This window comes from Anolis sagrei, chromosome 4 (assembly GCF_037176765.1).
Source record: "Anolis sagrei isolate rAnoSag1 chromosome 4, rAnoSag1.mat, whole genome shotgun sequence".
Lineage (NCBI taxonomy): Eukaryota > Metazoa > Chordata > Lepidosauria > Squamata > Dactyloidae > Anolis > Anolis sagrei.
The window spans coordinates 70,407,361-70,434,537 of NC_090024.1; the positions used below are offsets into that span (position 1 = coordinate 70,407,361).

Below are 27,177 nucleotides of genomic sequence, written 5' to 3' on the forward strand. Positions count from 1 at the left end.
CTCTTTTTTGACTGAATGGTACATTTACTGTTATTTCTTGTTCTATTAATGGAAAGAATTAAATACACTGCTCTTCTGCTCTGTGTGATGTGATGATCCAGTTTTCCCTGTGAACCAAAGCATCTATGAAATTTGAATTAAAACCAGATTAAACAAATGCTAAAATGTGCAGTGTGGTTTTATTTTTATTTCGTCTGTGGAGCAGAAAAGTTTGGGACAGAAGAAATTGTCAAAGCATCATAATGTTTGAGTAAAAATATAAATGATGCTTATTAGATATAAGACAAAATAATTTTAAAGTAAAAGAGCTACAGAAGTTCAAAAAAGGCCTTCATCCTGTGTATGACTGCTTGCTCACTTACTTCCAACAAAATTTTCCTATGGCTGAAACACTGGGAATAGTCTGCAAAGAGTGATAAACTCAACATTTGAGTTAAAATAATCCTATTCCAATTGGGCAGCCAACCAAATTACTAGATTACTCCTATGAAGAAGACAAAAGTACATACACAATATTAATTAACAATAGATTTCATTTGAAAGCAGGTCAATTCTTATCGTGTCATGATGAGAAACATGCTGTAGGTTTGGAAGAAAGGAACTGGTTGAGTCAGAATGCAGTGCTATCTATCTATATTCTTTTGCATTATTTTGGCTCCATCAAGCCAGACCCTAAATTCAACCCAGACAGCAGGATTATTGCCCAGCATGCCCTCCATGGCCTCTAAACTAGCCATTGGGCCTCCCAACATCATATTGGAGATGAGATTTAATCGACTTGATAGGTACTTGGCTACCAGTGCCCCTGGCGGCACAATGGGTTAAACCTTTGTGCCAGCACAACTGCTGACTGATAGATCAGCAGTTCGAATCCAGGGAGAGCAGGTTGAGCATCCTCTGTCAGCTTCAGCTCCCCATATGGTAACATGAGAGAAGCCTCCCACAAGGATGGTAAAACATCAAAACATCTAGGCATCCCCTGGGCAACATCCTTGCAGATGGCCAATTCTCTCACATCAGAAGCTACTTGCAATTTCTCGCTCCTGACATGAAGAAAAACTTGGCTATAAAACAAATGCAGGCTCATTATGGGCCCCGATAATTATTTTCTAGTCTACCTATTTATAGCTCCACTGATATGCAGATATCAAAGTATTTTTGTTTTTCTTGCAAAATCATTCTTGTTCTATGTATATAAATTATTTCCTAGCAGATACTTATAGTTTTCACACATTTTTATTTTACATATGTGAAAACCTTTCTTCCGTTTCAAAGGAAGACAGAAAATCTAGAATAGGTATAATTTTACAGAAGAAAATTCAAACAGGTTGTTCCAGCAGTAAAATCAATGCACTTCTGCAGATCTTGCTTATTCACTAAGAAGCTACACTTGCTTATCCAGTATGTGTACAAATCATGTCTAATCATTGTAGTTCACATATACCGGTTCTTCTATTTTCTCAAATGTTGCCATGTTTTTTTGTCTCCTTGCATTTACTTTGCGGTGGCATCCAGATTCTCCATAGTTGTGTGAAAGCTAGAAGAGTAAAAAAGATGTCTATGAAGAATAATTTTGCAAAGAGCTGCTTCAACTTAGAGCTGCTTTTCATATTTCATATGTCAATTCAAGCAAATAATTATTTCAGTGGAAGACTGTAATAATTTATGTCTGATGTGTCTGAATTCTCTGGATATAATTCTGCATCAAATTCATGTATAAGTCTCGAAGTGTAAATCAAAAATTGACCTCAAAGACTGGATATACTTATCCATGAGTCAATATAAATATAAATAAATAAATAAGAGCAATTCTCTTCTCTCTCTTCTCTTTACAGCACCATTTTCAAGTGCTTGGGCAGGAAAATGGAAGCAGTGGTGCTGGCTCCTAGTGCAGAGAAAGTAGAGTGGATCAGTGCTTGCCTTTTGTCAGTCTACTTAGATAAGCGCATGGTTCCTTTTTTTGTTGAGAGTTACTGTTTTACCTTAACTTTTATCAAAAACAAGGAATCACTTCCTTCTCTGAATAGAATGGTGTAAAACATTTTTGAATGCCTAGCCAGGAAAATGGTAGTGACCGGTGGCTGCTTGAAGTGGCATTTCTACAGAATGGCCCTCAACATATCCATGGATCATATTAAAAGCCACAATTTTGGCTCCAAAATCCACCCTTGACTTATACATGAGGTCAATTTATACATGAGTATTTATGGTATCCTGTCCAACCCAGAGGTCTCCATGTGCCTACCAGTTTATGATGTTCAAAAAGTAACAAATAAATTCAAAGAAGGGGCAGAAAAACACGTGGCCCTCCAGATATTCTTAAACCTCCTGTCATCTTAGCTAAATTGGTTATAGATGGAGTTCGTCTATACAGAGATTTCCGTCCTTGATACATCCACAGTGATCTTTTAATATTCACAAAAATCATGATACTCCTGTTGCTGCTCAACTACCATTGCTGCACTGAATATTCTTCAGCTCTTGCAATGCATTTCAGATACAGCTAAACAAATTACTAGTAGGAGATAGCTATTTAAAATTCCTTCCTTGCTTTACTGTTTCTCAAAGATTTTTGTTGTTGTTGTTGTTTAGGCCATCATTTTTAGCTACCGGTATATTTTCCATGGTTGTTTCCACCAACCTAAGTTTAACTGTCTCAATGAGTGAACAGCAGATCAATGTGTAGATTCATATAACTTCTCTAGTGTGGATTAACAATACAATTGAAGCTGCTAGTAACAAGAAAACAAAAAGGTCCTAGAACACTATCTAACCAACTCAGGTCTTCTCACAGATAAATATGCCAGTATGATTTCTGAACATGTAGATTTTCTAAATTTGACAAAAACGGTGTGATGTTAACATACGTAAATCCTAATGGAGTCATCCTGGTAACATTTGATATACAATAGAGTCTTGCTTATCCAACATAAACGGCCCGGCAGATGTTGGATAAACAAAAAATATTGCAAAAATGTTGGATAATAAGGACGGATTAAGGAAAAGCCTATTGAATGTCAATTTATGTTATGATTTTACAAATTAAGCACCAAAACATCATGTTTTACAGCAAATTGACAGAAAAAGCAGTTTAATACACAGCGATGTTATGTAGTAATTACTGTATCTACAAATTTAGCACCAAAACTTCACAATGTATTGAAACAGCTGTGGATTTTGGCAGGAGACAGACTGTGTTGGATAATTCAGAATGTTGGATGAGTGAAGGTTGGATAAGTGAGACTCTACTGTAATTTACACATTCAAGGAAGACATCTATATGTGTTTCATATGCAGAGCATTCTTTGTTTCTGAGATATAATATATAACACAATAAGCAATTCTCCATAAGAAACGGTAGCCAAGCTCCCTGGACTCCAGCTGATGAAAATAGTTTAAAATATATCTACAGTCTTCAAACATCTTCTTCCCTCCAATTCTCATCCAAAATTAATGGTGCCACTTCAATGCACAAGTTATCACTGCTTAATAATGCCTTTGGGATGGAAAAGCAGTGCCTTTTGTTCACACTCACCCCTCCCAATTTTTCCAGTATTGGAAAGAATAAAGCCAGACAAAGAAAGCAAAATCCTCAGGCTCTCAGACTAATAGAGCTGTGCCTTTACATGCTAGCCAGACATCAAAAGCTGAGTGTTTAAGTATATGGGGTAAGAAGAATGAAACAGGATTTGCTCAGGCAAGGCTTCCTCTGGAGGGAAACAACAACAGAATGTATGACATCCTCTATGTGACTTGCAAACACTATTGGCTTATTACAGTGCCATGACAGGATCCATTAGGAGCAATATCTGGTCTGGGAGCATCATAAACAAAATGACATTTGGTCAGCTTGACATGAATGCAGAGTCTTAAAGGTTCACTACCTGACTTTTCAAACAACTGTTCTTCTTTCAAAGTACAGTTTCTACTGTGAAGTAGATCAATCGGTCTATACTTTTGCTTTTGTGATATATAGATGAATTCTAAATAGGACAGCAGCTCATGACTTCCCTTCGCCCTTCACCCCTCCCAAAACCACAATCCCTACTTCTTAACAAGTGTGTAGTTTGACACATATTACTGAAGAAGATGCTGCTTTCGCCCAACTGCACATGGCGAAAATGGTCCTTAAAAAATCATGCAAACTGGTAAGAATGTATCCAAACTAGACTAACCTGGGTTTCAGCAACACAAAAGGTATTCATCTTCTTCCTTTCCTTCTTTTCCTTTCTGATAAAAAACAAAAAGTGTTATTGTCACCATATTATAAAAACTAGATATTATGAGAGTTTCACTAAAATGTCAGCATAGAACTGAACATGGGTCATGCTTGCAGGAAAAATCCACATTTTAAATACATGCTTAATTATTAATTCAATCAGCATGTAGTAATTTAAAGTTCTGTTCTGCACCTTCATTAGAAAAATATCTTCTGATCACTTTATGATTTAAAAAACACAACTCTCCTGGACCATAAAGGCCTTGGAGACCTAAAACATGGTGAAAATGCCCCTCCACTGACTCTAGGTGATGTTGGGACCCATTTGGGGCAATATATGGTGGGGAAATATCCTGGGGTATGTAGTGGAGTTCAATCTCCAGGGTCTCCAAGGGGACAAATATAACCTCCTGTTCCAGATATTGCTGAATGACAATGCCCATCAGTACTAACGAGTATAGCCAATGGTAACGAATAATGAGGTCATATTCTGACAACATCTTCAGAGACACAAACATATCCCACACTAAATGTTTTCATGATTCTTGGGAATGAGATTTTCCAATTAGAGAAGAGGAACCATAAATTCACAACCTTTTTTCATATAATTGCTTACGGATTTACTAGGGGCTTACTCTCTGCCTTAATTTTAAAAGTTGCCACTGCAGTCTCTTTATAGAAAAGCTGCTATTAAAAATTGTCACCACCACTCTGTTCTACCTCAAGCATTCAAAATGGCAGGCACACAGCAATATGCAGGCTCCATATTGAGTGCCAACATGAGCTAAAAAGGAAGATGGAGGGCAGCCTTTCTTTTTCTGATTTGGGCATAGGAGGGGTAATGTTGTAGTACAGCATGATATTAACGTTACTACTACTGGTAGAAGGGAGAAGAGGGCTGTGCAGGTGTTGGAGGAGGAGCAGCAGCGAAAGCAGATTAGAGACATATTCATGGCTCCAACTGATTCCAAGTCCTTTGAGGGTTTCTCAGACTGTGAAATGGGGGAAGGAGAGGAAAGCAGGGGAGTTAAGCAGGCTACTTGAGAACAAGAATCAGATGAGGAGATCCAAAGGAAGCGTATCCATGATATACTTAGCACTCCAACGGAAGATGAAGACTTTGTGGGTTTTGAAAGGTGTGATGGGACTGGGAGTGACGATGGGGAGGAGGATGGTTTAGACTGGACCTGTGTACAGGAAATTAGGGACATCTGTACTCAGCCTACATCCAGTGATGACTTTAAGGGGTTTGCAGAAGACTGGCAATCTGGGAACACTTGGGAGGATCGAAGTCTTGAAAGACGCTGGCAAAGGTGGAGAGATGGGAGACATTGCTCAGCTGCAGGGAATGGGGCAGCTGTAAGTGATGATGAAAGGGTGGTTTGAAATCAATGGGTCTTTGCAGAAGTCAAAGTGTCTTATTGGGTTTGGAACTTTGTTACTGCCATTACCCTCAAGTTTGGGTCCTTGGACTACAGATATCCGTGTTTCCGTGAGTTCTGGCTGGAACCTCGTAAGTGCAGACTTCTACCTTCCCTTTGACTCCGGACTGTGTTTTGACGACTTCGCTTTTTGGACTGCTTCATCTCATTTTGGATGTGCCTGCACTTCGGACTGTTTTTGGACCTCGATTTTGCATGCTCCCACTTTGTTTTCTTGTGCCTTCTGCTGATACTTTTTGTTATCCCAGATTATACTCTAGTATAATCCGGATTATATTTAAGTTATGTTTTTTGCTTAGCGGTTGCTATAGACTCTTAGTTTGTGCTAGAGGCACTGAGTTAAGTGTCTCTAAGCCTTTTTTGTGTTTAATAAACCTTTGTTTGGACTTTTATATTGTGTTTGGCATTCTTGAGGCTTCTGGATCTTGACAGGTAATGTGGTGGGAACACTTTTGCCTCTTCTCATTGACTTCACACTGAGTTTCTAGTCCAGCACTGACCCCTGTTTAAGTTGTCCCAGGTTTGGGGAGACAATTTTTTTTGTCAAAAACTGATTCTATATAGTAACTGTCTTTCATAGTAAAGTGCAAACTGCTTACCTTCTGTGCTTAAAAATAGTCGTGACAATGGCTGAAATGATAATTAATAGTATGATGGCAGCAGCAGTGATATAAACAATATGTTGTATGGAAACCAAAGGATCTAAAACGAAAAGAAGAAGGGAACATTAAAAATGTTGCTCAATAAGGAATCAGTTATTTATTTATTTTAGTATGCATATTATCCAGGCATATTATATCACATGCCAAAGATAACAAATTAAGGTCAAATGTGTACCATTAGAATACATGAATGCATGACTATATAAAGACAAACACACACTTGCACACACTATAGTTAGGTGACAGATAGCATTTATCATTTTTTGTACTTGGACCTCTTGGCACAAATACAGTTTGAAAATTGGAGGCTGAGATGACTTTCAATTGGGGAAAAACCACAGTTATGGGGCAATACCCAACCAGCTACAGATAATGAAGGAAATGGCATATTCTATCTGTATTGGCATAATATAACAAGCTGCCCCAATATGAAAAGCCAATGCACTATCCAGGACTGGAGTTTAATTCTAGCTCTGAATAAATAATATTTTAAATAATGTCTTCCTTGTAAAATAAAATTAATTTTAAAAAGCTAGAAAAGGTAGAATACTGGTTGATGAAAGCTAACATTCTCTTTGGAAGGCTAAACTTGCACCCATCAAGAATTTTTATTGCATACCTTTTTTGTACCATATTTATTTTTAAGAGCTTCGCTTTTTAACTATGGAGTTTAATAAGATAGAAAGGTGAAGATGATCAAAGTGGCATTAAAGGCAAGGGCTAGAATGCTCCAGTCATTACTCCAACACGAAGTCCTTTCTTGGATATTTTCCAAGAAAATGCCCAATACCTTCATATGCAAGACTTTCCAACCCAGCAACAGAAAGGCAACCAGATAGTGGACAAGCAGCCATTCATTGATGGCCTGAGTGCCACCAGGAATCATCTGACTACCACTATGAAGAGGAAAACAGTGGGCTTCATTTCCAGTACAAGTAGGCTGGAAAAGCTGTACATGCCACTAGTGTCAATCTAGGCTAAGGAGTCAACAATATTATTTTATCAGCCATTGAAAATATTAAAATAAGTGCACTATCTTCGCTTCAAGAGGGTTTAGTCCAAGAAACTGCCACTGTGTCCCTTCAATATCAATGATACACAAGGCAAAACCAAAATCCTTCAGATTGTCATCTTCTGAAAAGGGCAAGATATCAAGGCTCGCAGTGCTTTGTACTGTAAGCAGATAATAAAGCCTGTGCTTTATATTGTGAAGGAGACTTCAGATATCATCTCTTAATAATAATAAAGAAATCCTATAGTCACCTGCAACACCTATGTAAAGGTTTGTTTCCTGTTTAATATTGAAAGGAAAAAGAGAGGGCATGCTTTGAGAAAGACTTCAAAGTGTCTTATACTGAAAAATCAAAATATTGAATGCTGAGAGAGGATAACATGTAACAACCTTTCCTCAGACCTTCTTGAATTTTATTTTTCTAAGAACTTAGTAAAGCATAATGCTGATGTTCCCATATTATAGAATGAGAAGTGGAACCAGGATATGGCATGCATTTTTCATGGATATATTAGTAAGCATAGAAGATGACCTCTTGGTTATCTCTAAAATTCCAGTCTAAATCTCTATCTACACATTTTTTAAAAAAAATTAAAATATGAGTTTTGCTAATCAGTTATTTCTATACAGGAAACCACTTATGTAGGTTATAATCCCCAGCCCATTTGGAGGAATGCCTTTGTTGTTGGCAAAAAAAAAAAGTAGCCACTCAATATAAATCCACACCAAAGAACCTAAGGAGGCATAGCCCAGGAAGAATAATCATTAGAGCAGAACCATTGCTGAGAAAAACTGTGGGTTGTCTGCTTTCCTGTGGGTTCTGGACTTGGGTGGAAGAAGGATGTGTTTTGTTTGTGGTGGTTGCAATATCATGGGTTTATATTTGAAATTTTTTGATTTATTCTATGTATATCCATGGGTTTGAGGTAAGTAGTGGCCAAGAGGGGAGAGATAATAGAATATTGTTGTGAAAATTGATCGGGAGAATGCTTGAACTTTGTAATAATTATTTTCCTGTGCATCTTTCTCCCATTCCTTTCTAAATTTTTGGAGAGGTGACCCTTTTAAATTTTTGAGAGAGATGCAGCTAGGCCCCTCAAATACATTAGGGAGATGAAGGGCTGAGAGGGGAGGGAGCATCATCCTGCTCCTTCGGGTCCTTAGAACCTGAAGAAACAGGATCGCTGTGGGGATTGACCCCTGGAACTGTGGAAGCTGTGGAAGATCTTTCCAAGTGTTTTATTAATTCGAAGCAAACTGGTTTTGCCTGAGGGCCCTTCCAGACAGGCCCTATATCCCAGGATTTGATCCCAGGTTTTTTGCTTTAAAATAGATTATATGAGTCCCTACTGCCAGATAATCTGGGATAAACAGAAAACCTGTGATCAGATCCTGGGATATAGGGCCTGTCTGGAAGGGCCATGAGGTGTCATTTGGATGACTCGGGTAAAACTGAGAGAGAGCCCAGGATATGGGCCTGCCTGGTTAAAATATACAACACCTACATTTGATCGCAGTGGTGCAAATGCCAAAGCTTGTTGCAACAATTGAATTGCCCCAATGTAAAACCTGTAGTTGGTGGGATAAGAGTTGGACAAACCCCACATCTGACCACAGCAGTGGGATAAAGGATAAAACAATCATATAAAAGCTACAAGCCCCATATCTGGTGGCAGCTGTAAGGTATGCCTGAATGGAAAACCTCATAGTGATAGTTTGCTTTCTCCTCCTTGCTCACAAACCTTTCAATACATTAAAAGAATGACAGCTGAGGATAGCAGCAACTGTTGACTCATATAGAATCATAGAGTTGGAAGAGACTACACAGGAGACCCAGTGAACACATACAAAGTTCTACTACAAACTTTTAAGAATCTGTCAAAGACACTGAAATTATTTGAGCTTCAGCCTTTTGGATAGCTTCTTTAAAATTTGGACTCCACCTCAGAGTTCATTCACTGAGTCAGTGACATAGAAGCTACCCATAAATGATTTTCAACTTTCTTTAGTCAAACCTCTGTTTTTCTGTCCTTTGTGGTATCTAGTGAATAGCTCCAGCTCTGTACAGCTTGGTTAACCTGATAAGTAATGATTTGTCATGTTGGCTTTTGTTAGCACATGATCCCAACTTTTAAGCAAGATGTTATGTTATCTATTCTTAGGCGAAAACTCTGGAAGTGAGGTGTTAGACTGGTATTTTCGATAAACTACCATTTGTCCTCAATATAGGGAGATGCACAGTGGTAGTCAGCCAATTAAGTGCATGTGCCCCACAGAGTCCATGCCAAGTACCCAATTTGAAAGTAGTAGTATGGCCAGCAAAGTCTTAAATTTCTTCATTGTGACTCATGCCCTCCTGATGTTTGTGCATCTTTGATATTTTTAGTTAAGCATAGCTACCAATTTTAATGCAACATCCACAGTTTCCAAAAAACAAACTCTATAAGCCAGTAGCATATTGTTTACTCCTGCCTTATCTTCATGGGAAATACAGGAGCCGATTAAAGCATGTTCTGAACCTTAGTTTCATTTCCCTTAAGTGCTGCCCAAATGCAGTAGTTTATATTGATGGCTTGTTGTTGTTGTTGTTTTCCTTCACAGGATTCCAGAAATGTTGTGGGTGAGTGGTTTCAACCTTCACAGTCTCGCCTGCAGGTTTGCTGTAGAAATGTTGACAAGTTTGACAGTTGTAGCAGGCTAAAACCTAATGAGTAGTTTGAACCACTTGTTCTTTGCCTTGCCACAAAGAGGTTTACAACATTTTGCAAGCTAGAGTATGCAGAACCAAGGCTATGACAGTGAGAAACCCCAGAAATACGTTCAAGGCTAGGCGAAGGCATTTTTCACCCAAGCAAATGTTGCATATCTGATGTGATTTCCCCCCAGTTGTTTGCTTTGTCAATCAAAATCAGTCATGTGATGAACTTTTTAACATTTTCATACAATTTATTCCTGAGCTTTAATCTTGCCAATCACACATAAACAACTAGCATTCTCTGCAGCCCTGCAGAATCCATGGTTTCCTAAGATACAAACTGGGTAGAAAGTGGAAACCATTCACTGTTTAAATTACAAGGACTTCTACAGAATTTGTGTTAGGGAAATGTAAATGAGTACTTTATATTGTGTTTCTTATTTTTAGCATATCCATACTGTGGTCTATGATCATGGTACAGTCGACAACAACACTAATGGAGAATGCAACTTTAAAGTCCTGGATATAAAATCTAGATCTCCAAGGTAACATTTTCAGAAAGGCACAAGTAAATAGAAAATAACATGTATATGAACTGTTCATCACTTTTAAAGCAACCTTTCATTAACATAATGTCTCTAGATGTTTTTAGACTACATCATCTTTGGTAATTGAACTTGACATAGCGGCATAAAGGGAACTGAAATAAGGTAACATCTAAAATCCTAGAAGTTTGTTTTAGGGTTATTACTTGTACTGACATAATTATCACAGAATAAGCAGTGGTATCCAGATTTAAAGGTGATTTCCTTTAATGTCCATTTAGAGATACAGGTTGAGTATCCTTTACCTGAAATGCTTGGGACCAGAAGAGTTCACTATTTTTTTTTAAAAAAATGTAATATGTATATATGCATAATGAGAAATCTTGAAGAGGGAATCCAGTCTAAACATGAAATTCATTTTTGTTTATATACACATATATACTATTTTTAAATTTTTTTGCACATGAAACAAAGTTGGGATAGATAGATAGAAAGCAGAAGTACAGTAGAGTCTCACTTATCCAACATAAACAGGCTGGCAGAAAGTTGGATAAGCAAAAATGTTGGATAATACAGAGGGATTAAGGAAAAGCCTATTAAGCACCAAAATATCATGTTTGAAATCCAAAACACCTGGAAGACTGATATAACCATCTCTAGAATCCCATATTGAGCATAGAGGAATGGCAATACTGGAAAACCAAAGTTTGCTAAACACTAATATTGGTCAACTGTCTCCAGAATGTCATCTGGAGCTGGTTGGCTCTGTGTTTGGAGGGAATGGTTTGTGCCTTCCACCCTAGCAAAATAGGGCTGAACTGGATAGTCTCTTAAGGGAGGGGTCTTTTGCATTTTTAGGTTTCTATGCCTCTAATTATTCTTGTTTAGGTTTGAAGAGGAGGAGGAGAAAAAGGCAAGAAGTGCAAGTTGCTGCAAGACTGTCAAAGATAAAAGAGGGAGGAGGAGAAGGAGGATGAAGACGAGAGAGTGCGTGGGGAAGAAAAAGGAAGGGAGAAGAGAGAAGGGGGGTCTGGAGCAAAGTTTGTGCCTTCTCTCCCCCTTTCCTTCCTTCCAGCCACAAGCCTCCCTCCCCTTGATTTGGAAACAAGGCTGGGTTGAAGAGAAGTCTCCAAAGCATACACCAAGAGCAGAGAGAGAGAGGAGAACCATCACGTTTCCTTTTCCTTCCTCCCTCCCTTCTTTTTTCCCTCCCATTCCTCTTTCTCTTTTGATTCACCCCCACCTCCCTCCCTTCCCTTTGGAGATGTGCTTTCCTCCTTCTCCTCCCAGTTTTTGCACATGGGGAAAGAAAGCCACCCACTTTCATAAGCACATATCAAAGGGTGCAATGTTTCCAATCAACCACATGGTGGTGTCGGATAATACAGAATGTCAGATGAGTGGAGCTCGGATAACTGAGACTCTACTGTATTATTATTTCAGACACCTATATATGGTCAATTTTGTATTTTGGCATGTTTCGGATTCCTGAGATGTTCAACTTTTATTATGCACCTTTAAAATAGTTTGTTGTTATAATTTCTATTGTTATTATTGGCCATTATTCTGCATCAGTCATTTAGTTAAAATTACTTAACTAAATAACCTCTCCTGGTCTGACTACCCAAGCCTTATGAAAACATCATTGATCTTATGCTCTGATTACTGGTAAAATGGACCTACTTTTCCCCATCAAACGGATGACCAGTAGGAGGGAGAGAAGGATTGTCATCATGACAATAGTGTTACAATCATGACTAAGTAACAATCATGAATATGGAACAGTTATCTCATCTGTAACCAGAAGGGGAAACAATCTGGGAATCACAAAGGATTAATATGAACAAAGAAAATAACAAATATTTCTTTAATACTTATTTACACTCCTTGCCTAGGGATCTACCATCTTAAAAAATAATTTATTTGGATAAACAACTTCCTTGGACTAATCCATGTCTTCTCTGAGTAGTTAAAAGGCATCTCTGATGGCAATGAAAGCTCTTTGCCAGACATATTGGAAAGCTGCTGTGAGCCTAAGTAGACAATATGGAGCTAAATGAACTATGGATGTAACTTTGTAAAGAAGACTTTTACAGGTTCAAAAGCGCATTCACATTAAATCCAAGTGCTTTCAACATGAACATAATTGTGAGGAAAGCCACTTCAACCAACAAACGTATGGCCACATCTGTTTTGGCTGCTTCTTAATTTCCTTTCTAGAATTGAAAAGGCAAGACTTCAAACATTTCTTTGTGTCAGTCATATCTTCAAGGCAATATGTGCGAGGCAGTATTGTTCAAAGGCATCTATCTAGTTTTGCTCCCCTTCCATCCCTTATTTAGCAGGAAGAGTTAGCTACAAAGTCATGTTGAAAAACAAAACAAAAAATGTTTGACATCTTTCCCTTACAGTCTTTCCTCTTTAACACTTATCTGTTTTCTTTTTTTCCTACCTAATTTTAAATTACCACAACTGAACTTTGTGGTTTTCTCGCCTCCTGCTTCAAAAATAGCTTTTCAGACAAATATTTTGTGCTAAGAAGTGAGTAATTTCACCTACAGCCTACTGAATATTTGCTTGTGAGCCATTGTATGATGTCTTACATTATCTGTAATAATACCTATTCCCTTCACTTAACTTACCATTGCTTTTAATAGTCAGTTTTGTCCAACCAGTTGCGTCGTTACCATTTTCTCCAATGAAAGAACAGCGATATATCCCAGAATCAGAAAATGTGATATTCCAGAGAACAAGGGTGCTGTTTGCTTGATTGGCACAGTGTGTCTTTGCCCGCTCTTGGTAATCAGAACCATATATTGGCATAGCAGAATTAAGGCACAGGCTTATGAGGTCCACATGATCTATTTGGATCCATTCCCATACCACTCGATTCACAACTATATTTGGATCATGCCAATGTGTTATGGTAATCTTTCCCCCTGATTCAATAACCCGGGAACCTTCCAAAGCCTGTGGATCCAAAAAGACCCGGGAACTGAACTCATCTGCCAAAAAAGAAAACAAAGAAGGCAATAAGAGAAGCTATAAAGAAAGACATAACAATCACAGTTATTACATGGATGTCCTTCAGCACCATTCAAAAATTAGTTTCTCCTTGAGAAGAAATGGTGCTTCAGTAGTTCAAGACACTGTTCTAAAGAAATTGTCAAGTGCTGCATTATTTGTCGGCCCTCCACAGGTGTGAAAAGAACACTGCTTTTTAATATATTTGTTTTGCAAAACTTTCACCAAAATGTGACAATTCATTGAAATTTCATCAAGACAGTTGCAGACTATTAGGCATAATACATAGTGTAGCAGCAGTCATGATTTTCCAATTTTTTTCGTCCAATTATAGGGTTTCAATGATCAAGGCTTATATTTTGTAATGGTAGAATAATGAATTCCTTTTTTGGTTTTCCTTTTTTCAATATTATTTCAAGGATTAGAGATGATGTTTTAGTCAGTTAGTGTTAATGTAGTGTTGTTTGTATCAATGGTTTTAATTTTAGTTATTAGCCTTAGTTTAGTGTTTTAGTATAGTATTTGAGCTTTAGCTTGCTTCAGTTGTATAGACACACACACATATTATACATAATTAAGGTTTCCCACCTTTTGCTTGTTTCTTTCCCCTCTTTCTCTTCAAAGTGTTGATGCATTGGCTGTATTAAAACTAGTAAATAACCTTTTTTTTTTAAAGAAGTAAGGCCTCTGTATCTAAATTCCAGGCATATTGATTTTTTTGTATCAATTTCTGTGCTTCATCAATGTAGGAAAATTATTGATGACAACACTGTGGACAACACACCATATATCTGATTATTGTCCCTTTGGAATCTGCGATCTAGAGTCAGAGTAAGCTTGCAGACAGTTGGGCATTTAGACAGAGCCACTTTGAAATATTACTTGATTTGTCAGTGGTATGCATAAGATACACAGGACTGATTCCATGGAATCCATATATTTGCAATTTAGGCAGTGTTATTTAAAATTATTAGCTACCAATCTCTACAAAAAAGGATTCCATAAGATGTTGTCATGTCAATTAAAGTAAAATGCTGTACTATAACTGAGTTACATGGGTCAGAAATCACCACCTGTAATCTTAATGTTTCAATCATATCAGTCAGAATCAATACATATAAATATGACTGATCTCTCTAACATGTTCAAATTTTAAACCCCAGTGTTTCATGTTGGTATTAAATATTTCCAGAGGTGTTTTAAGCACACTGACCAGAATCCCGTTAGAGATATACCATATGCATATACTCTGTAGTTACGGTGCTATGCAGTGATTTCGTCCTGATCTACCCAATCTCCACTTGCCAGGAACCTCCACTGCAATCAATGGGGGTCTGTTCCCTGTCAATCAGGAAGCGGTTGACTAATGCACCCCTCCCCCACTTACCATGAATGATCTTTGGTGCCACAGGCAAAAGCAGGGCTGCTATTGCAATTCCCTCTCATGCCATATATCACTCACACAGGGGAGGTAGGACTGTCAGTCAGCAGATTCTGAATGGCAGGAAAACAGACCCCATCAATTGCAATGGCTGCTATTCATTTGGTTCCTACCACCTCACCACATTGTTTTTTTCCTCTCTCCCTTTTCACTTCTGGATGGGGCCTGCCAAGTGCACCATCAGACGATCCTAGCTTGGCCCATCCCCCATTCCTGAAGTGGAGGGGAAGCGTCGCAAGACACTTCCTCTGACACAACAGAGAGGCAAGTGTGTCTTGGGTAGTTCTGATGGAATTACCCACATTTTTTTTTTGTCTTTTCCTCCATCTGATGGGGGAAAGGGCAGCATGGCAATGCGAATTGCTACCCTTTCCCCAATCTGAAGGGGTCAGGGCACCAACACACCTTGTCCCATCCCCATCATATGATGGGGAAGGAGGGAGAGTTCGTGGGGCAAAACTGCACAGCCCCAGGAGGCGTGTGAAGAGGTCCCTAGTAACTGGAGATTGCGAGACTTTCACAGTCCTTATGTTGCTGCTAAACACATTTGTGACTGTCCAAAATGGATTCCAGACATTTTCTCTAGCTAAATACTGGAATACATCCTGACAAATAAGCCCACACTAAGTAACAGAAAAAATGATATCTACATTATAGATTCTTGCAGATTTCATTGCTCTTCATTTAAGAAAATATTATCAATGGGTAATATCATGAAAATAAAACTTATAATTATATATGTCAGGTCGATAATGTCCTCAACATTACAAATCACTCAACAGATTTTACTGTGTTGTTCTGTAATTCTCTTCTGAAGTTCAAGCGTAGGAGATGCAGAATGTCTTCTTTGTCCAATTGAACGGAGTTAATGAGAAATTATGGCTCCTCATCCTGAATTGTCTCATTGGTGTGATCAGATGTTTCAAAGGAATGGTTAATAAATGCTGCATCTGTCTCCAGGCAACTATTGGTCTCTTATGCTGTAGGAAGGAGACTGGGAGAGAACTGCAGAAATAACATCATCCTCTCATACTCCTAATTTTAACAACACAGTAATGTGAAGAGCATCAGAAAGAACAATAGATGAATGCAATGCTCTGAAATCAGGGTGCAAATCCATTGTTCCCACACTTCATACAAGTTTCATTTTTGTCTTTGCTTTGTTCCAGACATGAAGTCTGCTAGCAACAATATTTACATATTCTAAAGATAAACATGGTAAATCCAGAAAGTGATAGTAGAATTTACTATTACTTTTGATGTTGCTTTAATCCAGATTAGACAAATTGGGTTTCTTTAACCACAGATAAACAGTAGCATTTTCCCCCATAAAACTTGTTCACTATTCATTTTGGTAACATGGGCATCATTTTTAGCGCTGCTGTCGCAAGTCCTATTCATTCTAGATTTCTAACTTTTTAATGCTAAAGACTCGTTTTTCAGTTTTCCCAATGTCATTTAACCATTTGTTATTGCTGACATTTTAACAATCACCATTATTTTAAATCTTGACCCATTACATGTAAACCTGATGGTAAAGTCCTACATTGCATGCTCACATGGCTTTTTGACTTTTTAAAACATAATAACAGCATTTGATTATCAGATTCTTTTTTCATATTTCCACATTTAAATTCATAGCTTATTCAATTCATGCATCATGGAGGGGATATTTTAGTTCCCAAGTGTTACATTTTGCCAAAGAATGATCACAAAACTAGAAGTACAATGCAGCATATTCTACTCTGTAGCTGTAAAAAATGACCTGCTGAACTTTTGCCACATTCTATACATATAGTTTAGGTTAACAAACAAAAACTATGGGGACAAAAAAAGAGCTCAAAATGAATCTATACATTTTTAACATTAGGATATTTTTATTCCAGTCAATGAAGTGTATTTGCATTTTTTTAAAACAACAATGACATGCTGTTGTTGTTGTTGTTTTTTAACAAAACTGTGACATTCCAATTTTAGTGAAACAAACATGTTCTGGTTATTAAATAATTAGTCTCAACTGGATGAAATAAAAAAAATCTCCCACTAAAGGACACTGGAAGTCTCACAGAGAATATGCAGATTGTATGTGAACAACAACTCCAGCCCTCACTCTAACACAGCGTTTCTAAACCTGAGGGTCAGGACCTATGGGGGGGTCATGAGAGGGTGTTAGAGGGGTTCCCAAAGATCATCAGAAAACACAGTAATTTCTGTTGGCCATGGGGATTCTGTGTGGGATGTTTGGCGCAATTCTATCATGGGTGGGGTTCAGAATGCTCTTTGATTGCAGGTGTATTATAAATCGCAGCAACTATAACTCCCAAATATCAAGGTCTATTTTCCCCAAACTCCACCAGTGTTCACATTTGGGCATATTAAGTATTCGTGCCAAGTTTGTTCCAGATCCATAATTGTTTGAGTCTACAGTGCTCTCTGGATGTAGGTGAACTTCAACTCCAAAACTCAAGATCAATGCCCACCAAAGCCTTCCAGTATTTTCTGTTGGTCATGTGTGCCAATTTTGGTTCAATTCCATTGTTGGTAGAGTTCAGAATGCTCTTTGATTGTAGGTGAACTCCAAATCCCAGCAATACAACTTCCACATGAAAAAAATCAACCCCCCCACCCACCCTTAACCCCACCAGTATTCAAATTTGGGTGTATTAGGTATTTATGCCAAATTTGGTCCAGTGAATGAAAATACATCCTGCATATCAGATATTTACATTACAATTCATAACAGTAGCAAAATTACAGTTATGAAGTAGCAACAAAAAGAATGTTATGGTTGGGGGTCACTGCAACATGAGGAACTGTATTAAGGGGTTGCAGCATTTGGAAGGTTGAGAAACACTGCTCTAACACTAAATGTGTTAGGATTCTTTTTTGTGTCAGAAAATATCCCATAACTCCTACAAGGTTATACACACTTTAATTTCCTTTTATAAAAATCCCAGTCTATGGGGATAAAAAGAAATAGATACTAGCACTGTCAAACTAATCTGTCTTGTCAACCTGTTCCTTCTCCTCCATTCCTTAGCAGTAGAATAGTGACCTTAAATCATTTTACTCATCTTTATTACTAAGCATTGATTATTTCATTCTTTAAATTATCCAAGTCTTTTTTAAAAGAGTCATTGCATCAATGGTTAGTAGGTAGGTTAACCTGAAACCTGAGCAGCTGATAGGATTTTAGAATTTCCAATTTGCAAATTACTCTTAGACCTGGGATGGGAATCATGAGACCTAATCAGTAGATGTTATTGGACTGGGGCTCCTAGCAACCTGTGTTCATTTAGCTAATGGTAACATCCAGAAACATAGGGAGGACCACAAGATTTCCACCCCTAAAATTTCAACAAAACAAACAGATCTAACTAGTGTTGCGAAACTTCCCTGTTTCTATTATTTTAATTGGCTTTTCCATTCTTGACTTCTTCTTCTTCTTCTTCTTCTTATTATTATTATTATTATTATTTGTTAATTTATATCCCACTTTTCTCCCCCATGGGGGACGTAATGGTGATGGAATCTAGGAATTCATTAAAAAACTGAGCTGGTCACAAAATATTGACCTAAGTAGGGTGATATAAAACTGCAGGGGAAAATGCCTCTGAAAACATGTTCAGCCCAGGTATTTATATTCTGCCTTCTCCCCTAGGGGAATCTGAGCAGATTACAGCATTGACATACATAGGTAAACATTCAATGCTTTTACAATCATATGCAACAAGACACACTGAAACATACAGGTAAATGCTGTCCCATACCTTATCTTCTCAGAACTCACTGCCTAACCCAAGTTTTATGTATTCTGACAGTCTAATTTAGGGAACCTTTTTGAAGTTATTCAGAGTCTGCTGCAAATTTCCCAATAGATCCAATCTAACTTCTGCCTGTCTCTGATTTACATAGCGGATAAAACTAGATGCTAAACCAATGTGTTTAGCTGATGTAAAACAGGATAAAGAAGCTTCGTAGTACACTGGGGTGGTCTCTGATTTTTCTAGAGAATCATAAAGTCTGGTCCAGGCCAGATGTAACAAGGGGAAGCAGAGATGTTTCTTCATCTGTTTAAAATCATCTCTGTGTATGAATGTTGAGGAGAGGCCAGAGCAAAAATGCTACAGAATTTCATCCCTTCCTCTGTGTGATTTCCTTGTTTATAAATACATCTAGACCTCCCTAGATGGTTTACACATAAAATATAGTAACATAACCAAACCATTATATCATATTATGGTTTTTTAATCTAATGTTTATTAGTACAGTGCTCTGAGTTGCATTACATGGGATTGTAAGTTAATGACAATGTTGTATTGTTGTCATATTAGTCTTAAAATGTTTTATTTTTGCACTGTAGTCAACAATTACAAGATAGAAGCATTGTTCTCAAAATAAGACTAATGCATTAAACAGGTAAGATTAACATTAATAAAACAGCAACTTATATTGCAATGGAAACACTATATTTAAAACAGCTTTTAAACATGCAGCTAGAAATACTGGAAAACCTTACAAAGAAGTAACCCAACTTAGGCTAGTTTTAAAAGGCAATATAAAGAGCCGAAATACATTAAAGACCCATTCCATCTCATCTTGGAAGCTAAGCAGAGTTAGCATTGGTTAGTATTTGATGGGAAACAGCCAATGAATATCAGATACCACTAAATACGTGTCCAAGGAAAAAATTGGCAACACCATCTTTGAACATTCCTTGCATAAGAAAACCTTATGAAATTGATGGGGTCACCATAAGGCATGACAGTTAAAGTAGATTCATAGATCTATAATTATGTAGTATGAAAACATCACCAATTTTATCTCTCTTCCATAATATGCATGGAGATGGGGAAAGATACCTGCTCACATTGCACTCCCATTAACAGAAGCTGGAGGGAGAGGTTAATTGAGGAAAACACTTGTTGGGAAATAGCCTAGCAACAAGTTTCTGCTCCAAAACTAATTCCTTCCACAATTGTATTGCCCCCGAAAAAGATGTAGAATCTGATTCTGGAATTCTAGTCTAAATTTCCTGGTGACATCCACTGATCATTTTAATTGCTATTTTATTCAAAAAAGATGAATTATCACATGGCTAATGATTCTCTACCACTTTCCAGTCCAGTTATCCTTTAAAATCCTGAAAGAGAAAATGATTCTACAACAACGAAGCATAATCAATACCATTAATTATGCCCTACAATGATTAACCTGATTCTTTTTTTAAAATGATAATTTTAATGTGTGTTTTTCTGTAACACTCATGATAGTATTATCATGAGTGTAACTAGTATTTCATAAAGTGGAGCACTATATGGAAATAATATCCAAGTATTACAAGGTCACAATCACTTACTGGGCACTAAAAATTGGGAAGTACATACATCAGGCACATCATGCAAAGTGAATATAACACATTTGAGACTAAAAGAGAAATAAGTTAATAGCATACACTTTCATAGCCTTTAGTCTACTTTATTAAATGCATGATAAAATAGGCTTTACGAAAGCTTGTGCTACCAACTGACAGTCGCAAAGATGTTACAAGATCACTTTTGCATTTTGATCCAAATAACCAGGGCTATAAAAGGGGTCACGGTGGTGCAGCAGGCCAAACCGCTAAGCTGCAGAACTTGCTGACTGGAAGGTCAGCAGTTCAAATCCACAGGACAGGGTGAACTCCCGTTGTTAGCCTCAGCTTCTGCCAACCTAGCAGCTCAAAAACATGCAAATGTGAGTAGATTAATAGGTACTGCTTCATCGGGAAGGTAACTGTGCTCCATAAAGTCATGAACTAGGAAGTGTTTACGGACAGTGCCAGCTCTTCAGCTTAGAAATGGAGATGATCACCACCCCCCAGAGTTGGACTCAACTAGACTTAATGTCAAAGGGAAACCTTTATTTTTATAACAGGGCTATGTCTTTGAATTCATACACAGTGTGGGTTATCTCCGGTTGCGAGTGAGATTAGTTCTGTACTTGTCATGAAGTTATAGCTCATGTCTCCTTGGTCTCTCACACTTGTCAGAAGCATATTACTAGCCACGGCGATCAATGAAAAGATACTGAATTCAACCCAACATGACAATTATTATGTTTGTCAAATAGAAGAACATTTAGGAACAACTTTGATATCAACAGCAGGAGGCAAGCATCTAGTTCATGTTGAGTTCTTGAAGTTTGACATCTAATTGCTTTTTATCCTTCACAAAGGATTTCTCTCTCAATATGAGCCTTTCCGCTTAGAGTTCTCATAGGGACATCCTAACAATTTGGACTGGGGACCCAGTGTCTAGGAGTTCAGTTTTTCAAAGCCTAGAATGAAAGATGACAGAGACTGAGAGGCAAATTCAGCCTAAAAGGGTATAGTTAACAAGGATTGTCTGCTTGAGGTTGGCCCTATGCACACAGCACCTTTTATAATTAAACAGCTGGCATAGCAGATGGAATAATTGTACAGCTAGTATAGCTCCCCAATACAACAAAAGAAGCAATTCTCTCCGTACGTTTTTTCTCCTTTAGCAAAAATAGATTTGACACAAGGAAGGGAGCGAATAAGTGTGCATGTATTTAGTGATTCAGTTAAATTGAACCACGAACCATCTATATCCTGGGAGCCTTTGAAAGACTGGATGACAATACTGACAAAGCTGCATGGCAGTCTTGAAAGACCAAAGATGCTCATAGATGACTTTTATTATGCCTTTTATTATGAATCAGACACATTCATTTAACTAGAAGTATAAAATGTGCAGTGTCAAGAGGATATGGGAGATTAATGCACTGAAGACTTTACTTCTCCAGCTGAATGCTGGAAAAAGAGAATAAACGTCTCAGGTGCTATCAGAAAGTAATGTCAAACTCTTCTATATTTTTACAAGTCTATTATATATAGTTATAGTTAGTTATATTTTTTAAATTGTAAGGAAATGAATATGTTGATTGATTTCCATTTTATCCCACTTTCATTATGTCCTGATTTTGAATAAATTATATTTGCAGATCAATGTAACCAAATCCAATAAGTATGCCATTTGTTTAGAAAAGTAACTACAGGACCAGAAAATTTATTACTTTTTTGTTACTTTTATTCATTAGGTTTATTGATGCATTCATGATTTATTGGATAAACAGTGGGATAGTCAAAATTCATGGCATGTAGGGTAGACAAACAAGAAATAGCTATTAACATGTTTGTGTTCTGTCTAAATGCCAAAGGATTGATCTCAGTTAACCTAGTCATGCATTTCTTTGTAAAATTAGCATTTTATCCACATTCATGAATTATGTGAAGGATTACTCCCCAAGTTTTTATGCCTCTGAGACCTGTTTGATGAAGGGTAGAGCTCTAGAACTGCCTCTACAAGTCTTGTGGCCTGTGGAGGAGGGGAAGGAGTCAAGTGAAAGCTAGAGTAGACACCTGGTCTCGGCTGGACACAGATCAGATTGTTCTCCTCTCTGGCTCAATTATCAAATGATATGGCCCTTACTTAACTGAACTTTCTGTATCTGGTCTTATTTTTTCATGGTTGATCATGGAAAGCTTTCCAACCCTCAGATAGGATTATAATACAGGGAGAAACTTTCTGGCCTTTAAATAATGGACATCTTTTAAAATACGAGTTACCCTAGAAACATTAGTAGTGATGGTATAACACTTTAACATTTCCCATACTTTAATGTTAAAAATCGTTTCTCTGAGATCTTGCTTTCACACAGAATTTGAAATACGTTCCCCCCCCCCCAAATTCAGTTTTCTATGGGGCAGAGGTAATAGCTTTCCAAACAGGAGAGTAGAGTACACAACTGATGTAAGAGAAAGGACATAACCTCCCCCCCCCCCCCCACACACACACACACATTATCTCATATCTCTGTTCTCTAGCCCTGACTTAAAAAAAAATTACAAGTATAAATATAAATCTTTTCAAAATCTGTCATATTGGTTGGAGAAAGAGGTCATATTTACAGGAGAATAGTGAACCAGGAAGCATTGTTTTAAAGGATTGTTCTAAAATAATAGTAACAATAATCACAACACAGTTTTATCAAGTTATGGAACTTGAAGGAATCACGATCATTGTCCAGTTCTATGTCTTTCTCTGTGCAGGAGATAAAGTTATTTCATTACGGATTTGAAAGCAAATGGACTATCAGTCAACAAAAGGGGACAAAGACTCTTTGTCCCCTTTTGTCCTCTTGTCAAAGTGCACTCAATGGATATATACTTAGTGGCAATATGACAATAGTGACAATACAAGACTTTCCTGGTGGCTGCTCCCAGGCTCTGGAATTTCCTTTTGAGAGATGCAATACTGGGTTGGGTTGTCCTTCTTAGGGTTGTCCTTCTACCAGCAGATTAATACTATTGTATTCAGACATTCCTTTATCATCTATAAATTAGTAGATCTATCACTCTCTATCTGTCCCATCTATATATAATATATCTAATCTCTTCTGTTTAAAGTACATTTTTACATTTTAACTGCATTTATACTTAATTTCATTACAATGTCAGCGACTTGGCAGAAAAGAAGGAACTAAATAAACAAACAAACAAATAACCTAGCTCCTTTTCTCTTTATACCTTTCCTGGTTCAAAATGCCACCTTTGTGAAGCTTTTCAAAGGAGAACAAACCTTCTGTAGTATCTGCCTTGATTCTGACACTCTTATCCCAAAAAAAATTGTGTTTGTGTCAGGGAGGGATTAATGTGAGCCACACCTATAATGTTGCCTGATTTTCTTTCATCCATAACAGTTAATGTTTTTGGTGGACAGAATTTAGAGCTTTCACTTACAAGTAATATATTTAATTTTTAAAACGCAGTTATTTTACTTTACCTGATCTCACAACCTGTATTCTCTTTTCCCAAGTTCCATATGGAAAAGTTTGAAAGGAGCATAAGTAAAATCCAATGTCTTCCTCAGTAGTGCTGTAAAAAATGAGGGACTTGTTGTTTGTAGTTACATTACCAACATTAACTCTGGACAAGTATCTCCTTTCCATGTACAGGTCATAAGGCAGTCTGAAGACTACAATGTTTTCTTTTCCTTTGCCCTTTTCTTTGCTCCATGACACCTGAATTATAGTTGCAGTCTTTGGATAGACACACTCAAGAGTCATAGTGCTGCCAAGCTTCACAGTTGAATCCTCATGTTTTCCTTCCACTGTGACTGTAGTACAGCCTAAAATCAAAATGTAATGTTAATGTTGACAAATTCTGCCAAAATGTATGATAGGTTCACCTATGTTGGAAATGACTTAAAGGCACATAACAAAATATTAATGTCTATAAAACATTGAACCACAGAAATCTGTTGATACTGAACCAACATTTGCAGCATGTACTGAATGAGCAATGCCGTTTAAATTAAAATAAAACCTTTTATAAGCAAGAGCAGAAACAATAATATTGTTACTTATTATTTATTTATGTATGACAGTTCTACCCTGCCTTTCTCAACCCTGGAGGGGATTCAAGGCAGCTTTACACATAGGCAGCTATTTAATGCCATTAAAAACAATATACTATTAAAATGAACATTTTAAATGAAATTATAAAATACATCAAAACATTTAAAAACATTTAAACCAACATCACCATTGTTAAACCATGCTATCCATAATCGTAATCCGGGCCATTACAATAATACTTGCACATAATTCTATATCTGTCTACTGCACAAGTTTTCCAAAGGCTTGATCAAAGAACCACATTTTCACTCTCTTTTAAGATATAGTTTCTTGGCATGATATAGGTATATTTTATATAAAGTTACCTGGAATGTCCTACCAATGAACACACTGGAGTAAATGTTTTTGGGGAAGCATAAGATGGTACTATTATGAACAAAAGTTACTAGAAATATTTCCACATTTATTTTTAATAAACTACTGACAAATAAGTCAAATTGATTACCTGGTGGGCTGATACAAAAATACTATAAATAAATAAATAAGTTGCTGCAAGTTACTGCTAATAAGCATATTTAGGACTAGCATGTGACTAATTATAATATGACATATAGCACAGCATGTAAGAAATCTAGCTTACTTTCATATGATAGTAGAACAGCAGCAACGAAGAAAGCGAGATAATCCATTTCCAGCAGTGCTAAAGAGATATGTGTTAGAACTTCAAGAAGGCTGCTTCTGTTTCCTGGCCACATGGTGTGGGTGGTGGTATCCTGCCCAAATGAATAAGCAAGACAGAATATTCTTCCTCTCTTTTGAGAACTGTAGCAATTAGAAAGAAACAAAAACACACAGAGCAATATTTTTGTAGATTTTTAAAAATATATTTTGAGGTATCGCAAAGAAGTCTAGACACCTGTGGCTTCCTACAATTTGGTGGCAATCTCAGACAAATAATTTAAATTATTTTATTATGACAGCAATATCAGTTGCTCTGGTCAGTTTCAATGCTTGTCATCAATACTTGCAATGCTTGACATAGCTCTTTAGTTCCTGCTGAAATTAGCAGCCTTGGATCTAAATACAATTATTAGTCTCAACTAAAACAGAATAGATCGATAAGAAGTGTCATAATTCAGCAATTGATTCAATAGTTGCATCAGCTGAATAGTCTCTTTTGAACTAACAGCTGAGTGAACCACCTTCCTTTTTATTCTTCATTGAATTCTTCTCCTTTCCTTTTAGATTTTATGGCCTAAATCCAACATGATGTTGAATGAGGAAACTGTTGGACTTGCAGGAACAGATCTGATCTTATAGTCCTTTGGCTACGGCTTGTGCAATTAATTGTGCGACAAGTCCTGCAATGGATTGTACACAGGCTGTGTGAAATTGCAGGTGTGAAATTGCATTAGATTCTCCATTGTACATAGTATGGAATGAGATCTCCACGACCTGAATCCTATTGGTTGTATCAGCTAATTTAGACTCACTGAATCATTTGTTGAATGATGTATTAACACTTGTGGCAATCCTATTGATTGAAAGGATGCACTGTGGTTGAGACTACTAATAGGATTCAGGCCCATGAGAGAACATCATTTGCAATAACAGAATGAAACTATTGGAAACTGGCCTTCTTAAGACAGGAACTCATTGATTTGTTTCTTCTCTGTAAAGCATAATTCCTTCCCATGACCTATATGGGTATCCTTACTTCAATTTCATCTCTGAACACCTCTAATGAATAATTTTTGTTACTGTTGTTATGTGCAAACAAGTTAGTTTCAACTCTATGAATGAGACAGCTTGGAAGACTCTGCTATTAACATCTTTGCTCAGGTCTTGCAAACTCAGAGCTATGGCTTCCATCAATCTGCCTGCGGAAATAAAATTAGGCCAAATTATTTCATTTGCTTAGAATACTTCAGGGAATTTCAGGGCTGAGTAGCCTAAATTAAAATGAAAAATAAGTCCCAAACTAAAATTACACGTGAAAGTCTCCTCACTGTAGAGACCTGTTCTTTCCTTGGAAACATATCCCTCTCCGCATTCACCTTCCTAATGCCTTCCTAAGTGAGATGGCTTGCCACTCTAGCACTGTAAAAGGCACACTAATTCAATTTGCCTTCATCAATTTAGTCAGATCAATAAGGCCTAAAAATATTGTCTCAAGTGAGCAAGCAAGGCTGTCACTGGACTTGAGGCAAAAATCTTTACTGTGTATTCATTAGCCTCAAAAGTCAAAAGATGTGCTGTTCAGAGCACTATAGAACAAAGAAAACTGTTATAGGCACTGAGCTTTGCAATTCAACTTTGTTCTCATTTCATTTAAAATATCTAACATGTAAACCAGCTTATGGATTATAATGATGACTTGATAGCTTGAAAATAACCAGATGATTCAGTCTTGGCATTAGAAAATCACATAAGCAATGTTTCAAACACAAGATAATATATTTGTCCTTTCTGTTTGGGGGACATAAGATGTCTACCTCTCTGTGACCATTTGCCACATTTTCAACTTTCAGTCTTGTCAACAGAACGTATCAATACACACAGCTGTGTATCATTCTAGACACATCAATACACACAGCCCTATATCTTTTTCTTGTGACGTGGGATTATACATCTTTAACAAAAAGAAATGATCTTCTGCCACTAGACATTCTAAGAGTTGCATGATCTGAGCTGCTGTATGAAGATACAAGATTCGC

General features: G+C 37.2%; 2 protein-coding genes across 2 annotated transcripts in view; one reads left to right on the forward strand and one right to left on the reverse strand.

The window, feature by feature from the left end:
- Nucleotides 1-27,177, forward strand: part of DOK6 (docking protein 6) — a 369,307-nt gene that overhangs the window by 250,764 nt on the left and 91,366 nt on the right. The gene's annotated exons all lie outside the window — the stretch shown is intronic.
- CD226 (CD226 molecule) lies at nucleotides 1,393-25,237 on the reverse strand. Its single transcript, XM_060774996.2, has 6 exons — nucleotides 25,101-25,237; nucleotides 23,887-24,231; nucleotides 13,218-13,580; nucleotides 6,261-6,363; nucleotides 4,176-4,230; nucleotides 1,393-1,537 (listed from the first exon to the last, which is right to left on the reverse strand). Exons 1-6 carry the CDS (start codon nucleotides 25,213-25,215, stop codon nucleotides 1,421-1,423), a joined length of 1,098 nt encoding a protein of 365 aa, XP_060630979.2. The 5' UTR covers nucleotides 25,216-25,237; the 3' UTR covers nucleotides 1,393-1,420.